Source organism: Oncorhynchus gorbuscha, linkage group LG22, assembly GCF_021184085.1.
Source record: "Oncorhynchus gorbuscha isolate QuinsamMale2020 ecotype Even-year linkage group LG22, OgorEven_v1.0, whole genome shotgun sequence".
Classification (NCBI taxonomy): Eukaryota; Metazoa; Chordata; class Actinopteri; order Salmoniformes; family Salmonidae; genus Oncorhynchus; species Oncorhynchus gorbuscha.
This window is the reverse complement of record NC_060194.1, coordinates 27131797-27144311: the sequence shown is the minus strand read 5'-3', so window position 1 is coordinate 27144311 and position 12515 is coordinate 27131797. Positions and strand designations below refer to the sequence as shown.

At 42.9% G+C, this 12515-nt stretch overlaps 1 protein-coding gene across 2 annotated transcripts; it reads right to left on the bottom strand.

Annotated features, from left to right (window-relative positions):
- Window positions 1-406: 406 nt before the first annotated feature.
- On the bottom strand, window positions 407-10561 carry LOC124009695 (interferon regulatory factor 4-like). 2 transcript variants are annotated; one of them, XM_046321772.1, is made up of 9 exons: window positions 10411-10561; window positions 9734-9933; window positions 9160-9346; window positions 8257-8342; window positions 6404-6575; window positions 5851-5943; window positions 3123-3512; window positions 2525-2637; window positions 407-1786 (listed from the first exon to the last, which is right to left on the bottom strand). In XM_046321772.1, the coding sequence occupies exons 1-9, from the start codon at window positions 10418-10420 to the stop codon at window positions 1547-1549; spliced, it is 1491 nt and encodes a 496-aa protein (XP_046177728.1). In that variant the 5' UTR covers window positions 10421-10561; the 3' UTR covers window positions 407-1546. The 2 variants fall into 2 exon arrangements, with proteins under 2 accessions (XP_046177728.1, XP_046177730.1); XM_046321774.1 differs by lacking the exon at window positions 5851-5943.
- Window positions 10562-12515: the final 1954 nt, after the last annotated feature.

The window sequence follows — 12515 nt, the reverse complement described above, 5'->3', positions numbered from 1 at the left end:
CTCGATCCTGACTAGTCTCCCAGTACCTGCCGCTGAAAAACATCCCCACAGCATGATGCTGACGTGACGCTTGGCATTCATGACAAAGAGTTCAATCTTGGTTTCATAAGATCAGAGAATATTGTTTGTCATGGTCTGAGAGTCCTTTAGGTGCCTTTGAGCAAACTCCAAGTGGGCTGTCATGTGCCTTTTACTGAGGACTGGCTTCCTTCTGGCCACTCTACCATAAAGGCCTGATTGGTGGAGTGCTGCATAGATGTTTGTCCTTCTGGAAGGTTCTCCCATTTCCACAGAGTAACTCTGGAGCTCTGTCAAAGTGACAATCGGGTTCTTGGTCACCTCACTGACCAAGGCCCTTTCCTCCGATTGCTCAGTTTGGCCAGGAGGCCAGCTCTAGGAAGAGTCTTGGTGGTTCCAAACCTCTTCCATTTAAGAATGACGGAGGCCACTGTGTTCTTGGGTACGTTCGATGCTGCAGAGATGTTTTTGTACCCTTCCCAAGATCTGTGCCTCGACACAATCCTCTCTGAGCTCTGAGGTCTGACTACTTTCCAAAAGCACTGTACACCAGGGTTGCCCTTTTTTCAATCAGTTGTGAGATGGTGAAGTAGTAGACAATAGAAATATATGATTGGAAGATTATGGAGCCGGATAATCAAGAAAATAGAAGAATACAATAATCGTTATTCAGTTAGGTTGCATCAAAGTTACCTATTGTTGTTCATAAATAATCAAAATATGTCAAGGGAGTTGTATTCAGTGCCTGGCCTTAAGTGGAGTGAACCCCTTTCATAGATTGTTTGATAAATGGGTGAAAATATACTACACAGAAATTCTCTCTGTGTGAGACACTTCAATATATCAATGATCCATTTGTATTCTTCATTCATATACATTTGGCTTCTTCTTCCTTCTCAAGTCTTAATTTCTCATAAGGGCTACTCTTCTTCCTGTGCACCTGTGAATTGTCCTTCCTGCTTCTGACAGTCCCGCTCTGCTTCACATTGGTCCCCCATCACCCACCCTAAACCCTCTACCCCAAACCACATCCTATACATTGTCACCATGTCACATGCACACAAATACACATGCATCCCCCTCTCGTTGAAAGAAAATGAGAGAGAGGAGAACGAGAGAGGCTAAGTAGTGGGGTTCTCCCTCCCACACCACTATCACAGGTCAGGAGCTTTCCCATCATCACCCACAGATGTCACAGGAATACGAGTAACACACATCACCTCATGTGATAGGTATTCACTTTTTCATAGCATTTAATAGAACAACAACAAAAAATGGTTGATTACAAAAATAATTGTAAGGCTGTACAAACTAGGGTAGATTCTTTAAGCGCCCCCATTTTTAACATTGATCATTGGCTCAAACTGCTGACACTGACGATGGAGGCACAGTCCAGTCTTACGTTAAAATTACGGTAAGGTATTTTAGTCCAAGACCTCAGTATACTGTACACTATTCAGGAGAAGCGATGTAAAGCTCATTGGTCAATCTACATTCATGTCCATGGCTCCTGGGGCCTGTTTGTGTGTTACTCCTGCATGTGTTGCAGGGTCCTCTGGTAGTCTCCTGGAGCTAGAGGGGAGCTCTGTTGAAGGGTCCTCTGGTAGTCTCCTGGAGCTAAAGGGGAGCTCTGTTGAAGGGTCCTCTGGTAGACTCCTGGAGCCGGAAGGGAGATCTCTGTGTGTCCCTGTAGCTCATAGTCCCTCAGGCAGTGACTGCTGCTCTGCTGGCTGAAGTATATCATGCCCCTGGCAAACATGGGCTCCACCTGCAACACATGCAGAGGTCACACCATGAATGATGAAAAATGAATAAAGATTGCTCCCATTTACCTAATCTCTCTTGGGCAGATTCTGTGTGTAAACCGAGAGAATCTGTCAGGGCTGTAATCGAATGGCTGAGATAACTAGTAGCAGTAGTTTCTGTTTTGGGGTTTTCGTCTCTATTTGAAAAAATCACAATTGGGCGAAGGCGGTGCTTCAATATATACATGGGAGGGGGGGATTTCAAACCTGTGTGCGCAGTAGTTAATCAGTGGAGGGGGGAGACTTTCCTTTACGAGGATGGAGACATTGCTTTCTCCCTGGTACAATGGAACTCTCAATTGTTAACACGTATTGACCCAGAAGTAAATAAGGAAGCTGACCAAATTTCGCAAGAATTTATTTCTGGGTAACCAAGAATAGCAAATACCAAATCTCTCCCTTCCCCTTCCCCTTGGGCCTAACTTTCAGTTTCTGAAAATGTGTAAGGTATAAGCAATACGCACTGCACTTCTTATACCTATCCAGATCCTACAGATTTGCAAACATCGATGTTATAGGGCCAAGAGAGTGGGGGAAGAATCGATTTGGACGTGTTGATAGAGTCCTTTGTTTATCATCATGAGTAACAAGGCTATATTTTGTTTTCTTTTTATTCCAGCCTTTATCATGTTGGACTGTTATTTTAATGCACTGTTGATTCCAACCATAATAAGTTAGCGAGAGTCTGTAATGTACTGTACCTGTGCTGTGATCATCTTGGCCTGGCGCTGGGTGTCCGGGTACTCGTCTCCGAAACACAGCACCACCTGGTGCCTGGGCATGGGACGGCCATGGTGGGCATACCCCTGCAGCTCTGGAAGGCAGGATGGAGGGAGTGTACAATGATTTTATCACCTTATTTCACCCACAATTCATCAATTCGCCCCCTAACAGCTGAAAACATCTACTTTGCTCATGAAGGAAGGACGTTCAGCTTGAGAGAGATGGGTATTGTGATTCAGTATCACTGCACAGAAAATGCTAAAAATAAAAGGTTCACAGAATGAGAAAGAGGAGTCAGAGAAAGCTTTTTCCAGTCATTTGCAAGGAAGTCGTTGGTGTGAAAAATGAGTGGGTCACATGTAAACTGCAGCTAGACCACAGGAGGTGGGCGGGGGCTGTTTCATGGAGACTCCACAGACAGGCCGCCGATGAGAATGTGACAGGTCGCATACCCACTGATACCACAGCATGGAGAGGGACTTCACATTCTACAGTAGGTATCCTCACCACCATAATCAACGTTCAGCACCATCATCATCATCACAATCAGCTCACAATCAAAATACTGTTTCTCACCAGTGAGGAACTGCTGGGTGTCAAACAGCTTGCAGGTCTGTTCTTTCTCCAATTTATTGGGTTTGTCCGTGTAGGGTGCCAGCGGGCCTTCCCAGTACACTCGGCTCTGGCACAGCCGCTTGGCATAGAGCCCATCTAACGTCATCCACAGGAGCACTCCCCTCTCCAGGACGTTGGGTAGCTTCTCTGCCCCTCTCCTCTGAGACTGGGGGTAAGGGGAGGGGAACTGCACCGTCTCTGCACCACTGTACAGCCTGTCCTCGTGGCAGAGGGAGGACGGAGAGGAAGATGAGGAGGAAGAAGAGGTGATCCGGCAGCCTTCAGGACTAGAGGTGGTTACCTTCTTGACCAGAGACTCACGGTAGAACAGGGATATGTGCAGTCGGAAGTCTGGAGGAAAGAGGGGGGAAGATGTTAGAGAATGAACCAGTAAGTAAAAGTATTCCAAATGAAAGAAGATTGACAGCTGTCTGAAAACAAATGCATTCTTTCCATGTGTGAAGTCGTAATAAACATCTGAAACCGTTTCTGTCCCTGCAGTCACCCATCTAAAATATCAACAACATACAGTTGAAGTCAGAAGTTTACATACACTTAAATTGTAGTCATTAAAACTCATTTTTCAACCAATCCACACATTTCTTGTTAACAAACTGTAGTTTTGGCAAGTCGGTTAGGACATCTACTTTGTTTATGACACAAGTAATTTTTCCAACAATTGTTTACAGACCGATTATTTCACTTATAATTCACTGTATCACAATTCCAGTGGGTCAGAAGTTTACATACACTAAGTTGACTGTGCCTTTAAACAGCTTGGGAAATTCCAGAAAACGTCATCATGGCTTTAGAAGCTTCTGATAGGCTAATTGACATAATTTGACTCAATTGGAGGTGTAACTGTGGATGTATTTCAAGGCCTACCTTCAAACTCAGTGTCTCGTTGCTTGACATCAGGGGAAAATCAAAAGTAATCACCCAAGACCCAAGAAAGACAATTGTAGACCTCCACAAGTCTGGTGCATCCTTGGGAGGAATTTCCAAACGCCTGAAGGTACCACGTTCATCTGCACAAACAATGGTACGCAAGTATAAACACGATGGGACCACGCAGCCGTCATACCACTCAGGAAGGAGACACATTCTGTCTCCTAGAGATGAACGTACTTTGGTGCAAAAAGTGCAAATCAATCCCAGAACAACAGCAAAGGACCTTGTGAAGATGCAGGAGTTAACAGGTACAAAAGTATCTATATCCACAGTAAAACGAGTCCTATATCAACATAACCTGAAAGGCCTCTCAGCAAGGAAGAAGCCACTGCTCCAAAACCACCATAAAAAAGCCAGACTACAGTTTTCAACTGCACATGGAGACAAAGATCATACTTTTTAGAGAAATGTCCTCTGGTCTGATGAAACAAAAGTAGAACTGTTTGGCCATAATGACCATCGTTATGTTTGGAGGAAAAAGGGGGATGCTTGCAAGCCAAAGAACACCATCCCGACTGTGAAGCATGGGGGTGGCAGCATCATGTTGTGGGAGTGCATTGCTGCAGGAGGGACTGGTGCACTTCACAAAATAGATGGCATCATGAGGTAGGAAAATGATGTGGCGATATGGAAGCAACATCTCAAGACACGAGTCAGGAAGTTAAAGCGTGGTCGCAAATGTGTCTTCCAAATGGACAATGACCCCAATCATACTTCCAAAATTGTGGCAAAATGGCTTAAGGACAACAAAGTCAAGGTATTGGAGTGGCCACCACAAAGCCCTGACCTCAATTCTATAGAAAATGTGTTAGCAGAACTGAAAAAGCATGTGTGAGTAAGGAGTCCTACAAACCTGACTCAGTTACACCAGCTGTGTCGGGAGGAATGGGCCAAAATTCACCCAATTTATTGTGGGAAGCTTGTGGAAGGCTACCCGAAACGTTTGACCCGAATTAGACAATTTAAAAGCGATGCTACCAAATACTAATGGAGTGTATGTAAACTTCTGACCCACTGGGAATGTGATGAAAGAAATAAAAGCTGAAATAAATAATTGTCTCTACTATTATTCTGACATTTCACATTCTTAAAATGAAGTGGTGATCCTAACGGACCTAAAACAGGGCATTTTTACTAGCATTAAATGTCAGGAATTGTGAAAAACTGAGTTTAAATGTATTTGTCTAAGGTGTATGTAAAACTTCCGACTTCAACTGTATATGAATAGAATATCATTAATGTGAGCAGTGTTTCCAGTTCCAACACTGACAAATACCTGACCATATTAAAAGCCAGATTAGGGAAGTAATTGTCCTATAGAAACAGCTTTTAGTTTCTGGTGGTTGGCAACACAAGATAATAATTCAGTACGCTCCACTACATCGTACTAATCTTGTCTTTGTGTCTATCTGTCATTATCACTGGTCAGTGGTGTGGAATTACAATACAATACACACATGCCGTGTGCACAATAACTGAAAAGGGTGTTTCGGGAATAATTCCATGATATGTTGAAGGAAATGAAAAGACTAGCAAGAAATGGTAGTAGCAGTAGAAGTAGTAGCAGCAGTAGTATTAGTAGTAGAAGTAGTAGTAGCAGTAGTATTAGTAGTATAGTTAGCAGTAGTAGTAGTACAAGTAGTAGCAGCAGTAGTAGGAGCAGTTGTAGCAGAAGTGGGAGTAGTAGCAGAGGCAGCAGTAGTAAATTAGTAATCTAGAAGTATAGAATAGCATGTACCAGAAAGGGTAGACATGTTGTGGTCCATTTTAAATGCTGTGGGGTGAGACTCTGAGGAAGAGTAGGAACAGAAGGAGCCAGTAAACTGATAACCTGAGGGGAGAAGATAAATAAATACTGTTGTTAACCAATGAATGGGTTTTTTCAGTGTACATATCATGGAGGATGAATTACTAGACCTTGTCTAAATAATTTCCTGTCAGGAGGAACCTGCCTAAAGACTGTTAAATGAAGTCCTCATTATTTTGGAGAACTGGGGGTCACCAAAGCATTCACTGTCAAACTGTAGCTGTTTTAACAACTTGTGTGAGTGTGTGTCACTCAGATTAACATATGTCAAATGTGTCATACAGACCACTGACCTATACTATAGCCTTTCATTATCTGAAACCAAGTTAACATGAGAACTGGTGAAGTATGGTGTTCACATGGCTTCATCTCTACCTGGCTCCTCTGTACTTGCACTGAAGGACATATACTGTGGAGTCTTATCTCTCCATGATATTTTCATTCCTATAATCAGTGTCTTCCCCATGGCGATGCCATGTCTCACCGTTATCTGTGTGTGGCCCGGTGTGCCAGGGTCGGCTGAGTGGCTGTGGGTAGTGGCACTGGCTGTACTGCAGCTCAGTGTGGGGTGGCTGGTGAAGCTGAGGCTGGTCCAGTGTGTGGCTGTAATCCCTCCACTCCTTCCTCTCCTGAGGAATCATGAATCCGCCAGACACCTGGGGACAGGCCAGGGGGAGAGGAGACAGCTGTTAGTCAGGTAGTGGTGGGTTCCTGATCCACACCCAGCAGGGAGAGAGCTGTGAAGATCTTTGAAGGTACAATTGAAGTCAGAAGTTTACATACACTTAGATTGGAGTCATTAAAACTCATTTTTCAACCACTCCACAAATTTCTTGTTAACAAACTGTAGTTTTGGCAAGTCGGTTAGGACATCTACTTTGTGCATGACACAAGTAATTTTTCCATCAATTGTTTAAAGAAAGAATATTTCACTTATAATTCACTGTATCACAATTCCAGTGGGTCAGAAGTTTACAAACACTAAGTTGACTTTAGGACCTTCCAATAGGCTAATTGACATAATTTGAGTCAATTGGAGGTGCACCTGTGGATGTATTTCAAGGCCAACCTTCAAACTCAGTGCCTCTTTGCTTGACATCATGGGAAAATCAAAAGAAATCAGCCAAGACCTCAGAAAATAATTGTAGACCTCCACAAGTCTGGTTCATCCTTGGGAGCAATTTCCAAATGCCTGAAGGTACCACGTTCATCTGTACAAACAATAGTACACAAGTATAAACACCATGGGACCACACAGCCGTCATACCGCTCAGGAAGGAGACGCGTTCTGTCTCCTAGAGATGAACGTACTTTGGATCTTGTGAAGATGCTGGAAGTAACAGGTACAAAAGTATCCATATCCACAGTAAAATGAGTCCTATATCGACATATCCTGAAAGACCTCTCAGCAAGGAAGAAGCCACTGCTCCAAAACCGCCATAAAAAAGCCAGACTACGGTTTTCAACTGCACATGGAGACAAAGATCGTACTCTTTGGTGAAATGTCATCTGGTCTGATGAAAAAAAAATAGAACTGTTTGGCCATCATGACCATCGTTATGTTTGGAGGAAAAAGGGGGAGGCTTGCAAGCCGAAAAACACCATCCCAACCGTGAAGCACGGAGTGGCAGCATCATGTTGTGGAGGCGCATTGCTGCAGGAGGGCTTGGTGCACTTCACAAAATAGACGGCATTATGAGGTAGGAAAATGATGTGGCGATATTGAAGCAACATCTCAAGACATCAGTCAGGAAGTTAAAGCTTGGTCGCAAATGGGTCTTCCAAATGGACAATGACCCCAAGCATACTTCCAAAGTTGTGGCAAAATGGCTTAAGGACAACAAAGTCAAGGTATTGGAGTGGCCATCACAAAGCCCTGACCTCAATCCCATAGAACACTTGTGGGCAGAACTGAAAAAGTGTGTGCAAGCAAGGAGGCCTACAAACCTGACTCAGTTACACCAGCTCTGTCTGGAGGAATGGGCCAAAATTCACCCAACTTATTGTGGGAAGCTTGTGGAAAGCTACCCAAAACGTTTGACCCAAGTTAAACAATTTAAAGGCACTGCTACCAAATACTAATTGAGTTTATGTAAACTTCTGACCCGCTGGAAATGTGATGAAATAAAAAAAAGCTGAAATAAATCATTATATTTACTATTATTCTGACATTTCACATTCTTAAAATAAAGTGGTGATCCTAACTGACCTAAGACAGGGAATTATTTTACTTGGATTAAATGTCAGGAAAAACTGAGTTTAAATGTATTTGGCTAAGGTGTATGTAAACTTCCGACTTCAATTGTACCTGTTGCAGAGGTAAACACATGACCTTACCTGGCTCTGTAGAGATGGGTATAGAGAGTGCATAGGGTAGCTGTTGACTGAGCTCATGTGGGACGTCGTCTCTGCCATCTTGATCCCTACATTACAGAAACGTAACATTAGACATCACATCATAGAACTCTCTAATGCAACATTATGTGGTGGTCCCTCCAGAAATATGTATGTCCTCAATAAGAAGTCAAATCAAATTAAATTGTATTCATCTGTCAACTGTCATCCTTACAATTAGAGCCTTTTCAACAGAGTTCAAGGCCATTCAGCCTCTTCAAACAGTTGAATACAGAAACTATAGAGCCACGCGATAACAACATGTGTAAAGTGTCTCAACCCCTAGGTTGCAGGTTTGGCCTCGAAGAGTCAATCCTAACTGAGACTGCCATGTGAGAGTGACAAAGAATTCTTCTGATGGTGGAGCATTCAGCCTTTGTTATGCAAGCCTGGAGGTTAAGTATGTATGCTGTGCATTCTGCACTGGGTAACTGAAGCCTTCTAGAAAAAGTGTCAAGCCCTTTTTGGTACACACATTGGCTTCCTCTCTGCTTCCTGCCTCATCAGACGATGGAGGCTAAATGAAACATTGCCGGCTGTGTGTGTGTGTCTGCTCGGCTAGGTTCAGAGTCAGACAGCATGAGTTTGGGCTCACCCTCTATGTAAGCAGGGGGGGCGGGTGTTCTTGGGAGGGGTAGACTACAGCACTTCTCAGAAGCACAAGTTACGGCAACGCAGGTGTAACTTGAACCCTAGTGCATTATTACCTTTGACACATGAAATCTCCATCAACTGCCAGTAGCCTATATCACTTCGCTATGGTACAGTACAGTACAGTCAGAACGGTAGGCATTCATGACATGGACTTCACTTTGGTAATACTACAATAAGATGAACAAAACGTGCCTCTCTTAGCTCCCTCCGGTATGATTCTGTAGACTTTGAAAGGATCGGATATGTCCAGTTGGCTTCGCTCCACCAGCTCATCAAAGTCATTGCTTTTGTTCAGAGCACATCGCAGTCTGGTCTTCCATGTGGGGGGGTCTGGTTTGTCCACTCCTTCCCTATGTTTCCCTTTGAACAATGCCCAGGCCTGCAATAATCAACAACATAATGATTTGACTTCCTCTCTGCATTCAATTACAATTTACCTGGCGATTAGTAAGGCATTATGGGCCTGCATCAAAATCACCATGTCATGGTCTCTGCCTTGAATAAATACCACTGCCTTGAAGAAAGAATATCACTTGCTATGCTGTAGTAAAAATCAACAGGTAGTCTATAACAAATACAGTAACTTACGCCAGACCAACTAGACTTGGTTTGGAGATAAATAAGTATGAATATGATTGAGTTAGCTATACTTTATGGGGTTCCTGCACACTATATTCAATATTCACGAGTTGTAAATAGTAACTTAAAAGTAGATGAAAAACAATAGAAGAAGTCGGGTAAAGTGAAGGTGTGGGTCCTAACGCACCTTGAAGAGTGCAGCATCCTCGTCACGATTGTAATCCTGTTTGCCCGCATGTTTCCACGGAATCCTGAAAATGCTTTTCTCTTCATTCTCCCAAACCAGTCCGGGATAGATGCTGCTGTCAATCTGATCGATCAGCCACTGTCTAAGTTTCCCATTGCCACAAATCACTGACAGGCCGCTGTCCCCCTCGAAGTTCATCTCTTTCGAAAAACGCATGCAATAGAAGGATGGGCATAGTGGTTATGTGGGACCAATGAGTCGGTTATGCAATGCAACAAAAAAAAAGACATTGTCAGTTGGTGTTGAATGATGGTGGTTAATGTTATTAGGTAAATCATGTTTTTATCAAATGTAATGCATTCATATATTATCACTGATAATTTGAGAGTATAATCATTGAGATTATTACATATGTTTAATCCCCTCCAAAAATCACAAACAATAAATAGGTCTAATTTAAGAATTAAACACTTCTGGATTTGTTGGTCATCTTGATTCAAAGACAATTAAATTAATATTTTGTAGACTCATAATTGCAATCCGAAAAAAATGTGTTATAAAACATGCATAAAATAAATAACGTAATAGCCTAGTGTTAACTGCATCAACATCACTGCGTTAATTTCAGGACGTTTACCCTCTCGTATGTTCACTATGAATGAGAATAAACTCCTTACCTCTAACCATGTGAGCGTCTCTGAAAAGTAATGAAATCGATCTCACCGACACTGTTCTCAAGAGAGAGCATGGGATGACCTATTCTTAAATATTGTCACATCTTTATGGCGGTATCTTGACTAGGAGGAGCCTATTCACTTTATGCGTGCAGCACTATGCGCTACATTTCTTTGAAGCTTATCAGAGAACAACCTACATACAGTAAGTAGTCTACAGTAAGTGGATGGGGAATCCCTCTCGACTGGCAAACACAGGATACAAACACCGCCATGGAATGGAACAATTACCTGCGCTCAATATCAAAACAGAAACTCCCTAAAATCGTCATTATATCAATAGATTGCGTTACCATTCTATGTTTATACTTTGAATAGTCTCCTGTATTATGAATCCTAAAATATAATGTTCTTGAGTTTACAGGGCATTTGGAAAGTATTCAGACCCCTTGACTTTTCCCACATTTTGTTAGTTACAGACTTATTCTAAAATGTATTAAATTAGTTGTTTTCCTCATCAATCTACAAACAATACCCCATAAATTCAATTGATTGGACATGATTGGACAGGAAAGGCACACACCTGTCTATGTGAGGCCCCACAGTTGACAGTGCATGTCAGAGCAAAAACCAGCCATGAGGTTGAAAGGAATTGTCTGTTGAGCTCTGAGAACGGATTGTGTCAAGGCATAGGGAAGGGTACCAAAACATTTCTGCAGCATTGAAGGTCCCCAATAACACAGTGGCCTCCATCATTCTTAAATGGAAGAAGTTTGGAACCACCAAGACTCTTCCTAGAGCTGGCCGCCCAGCCAAACTGAGCAATCGGGGGAGAAGAACTTGGTCATGGAGGTGACCAAGAACCTGATGGTCACTCGGACAGAGGGCCAAAGTTCCTCTGTGGAGATGGGAGAACCTTCCAGAAAGACAACCATCTCTGCAGCACTCCACCAATCAGGCCTTTAAGGAAGAGTTGCCAGACTGAAGCCACTCCTCAGTAAAAGGCACATGACCGTTCGCTTACAGTTTGCCAAAAGCCACCTAAAGACTCTCAGACCATGAGAAACAATATTCTCTGGTCTGATGAAACCAAGATTGCACTCTTTGGCCTGAATGCCAAGCGTCACGGAAACCTGGCACAAAATCCCTACAGTGAGGCATGGTGGTGCCCACATCATGCTGTGGGGATATTTTTCAGCGGCAGGGGCTGGGAGACTAGTCAGGCACAAGGGAAAGATGAACAGAGAAAAGAACAGAGAGATCCTTGATGAAAACCTGCTCCAGAGCGCTCAGGACCTCAGACACCTTCCAACAGGACAACAACCCTAAACACACAGCCAAGACAACACAGGAGAGGCTTCAGCACAAGTCTCTGAACGTCCTCGAGTGACCCAGCCAGAGCCGGGACTTGAACCCGATTGAACTGAGGAGACCTGAAAATAACTGTGCAGCGACGACGCTCCCCATCCTACATGACAGAGCTTGAGGATCTGTAGAGAAGATCCTCAAGAAGAACCTAAGTAAATGTTGTATTTCATTTTTTATATATATATATACACATTTGAAAAAAAATCTAAAAACCTGTTTTTGCTTTGTTATTATGGGGTATTGTATGTAAATTGATGAGGCGGGGAAACAATTTAATCCATTTTAGAACAGGGCTGTAACATAACAAAATGTGGAAAAAGTGAAGGGGTCTGAACACTATCAGAATGAACTGTATATATTTTTCATAACTTTGTTGTATTGCTTTTAAAATTGAATTTCTATTTAATTTAGTCAACCCTCCTGATATGTGATTACAGTATTACACTGATATAGTATATTTTAGTGGAGAAGAGTGGATTAATTTCATTAACAAATAGCCTACAATATAGCCTAAATTGGTTCTATGGCAATACTGCTGCCCTCCAGTGGTTGTGAAATGTGCATAACCTTAAATATCATCTGGGTCTATTTCATAGACTGTGTGATATATCTATTGGAGGTCTACACCACATATGTCAGAGTCAAGGCCCGCGGGCCACATCCGGCCCGCGAGAAGGTTTTTTACGGCCCCTGGGATGATCTTGATTTGTTATTAGAACCGGCCCGCAGACCGCAGCAAG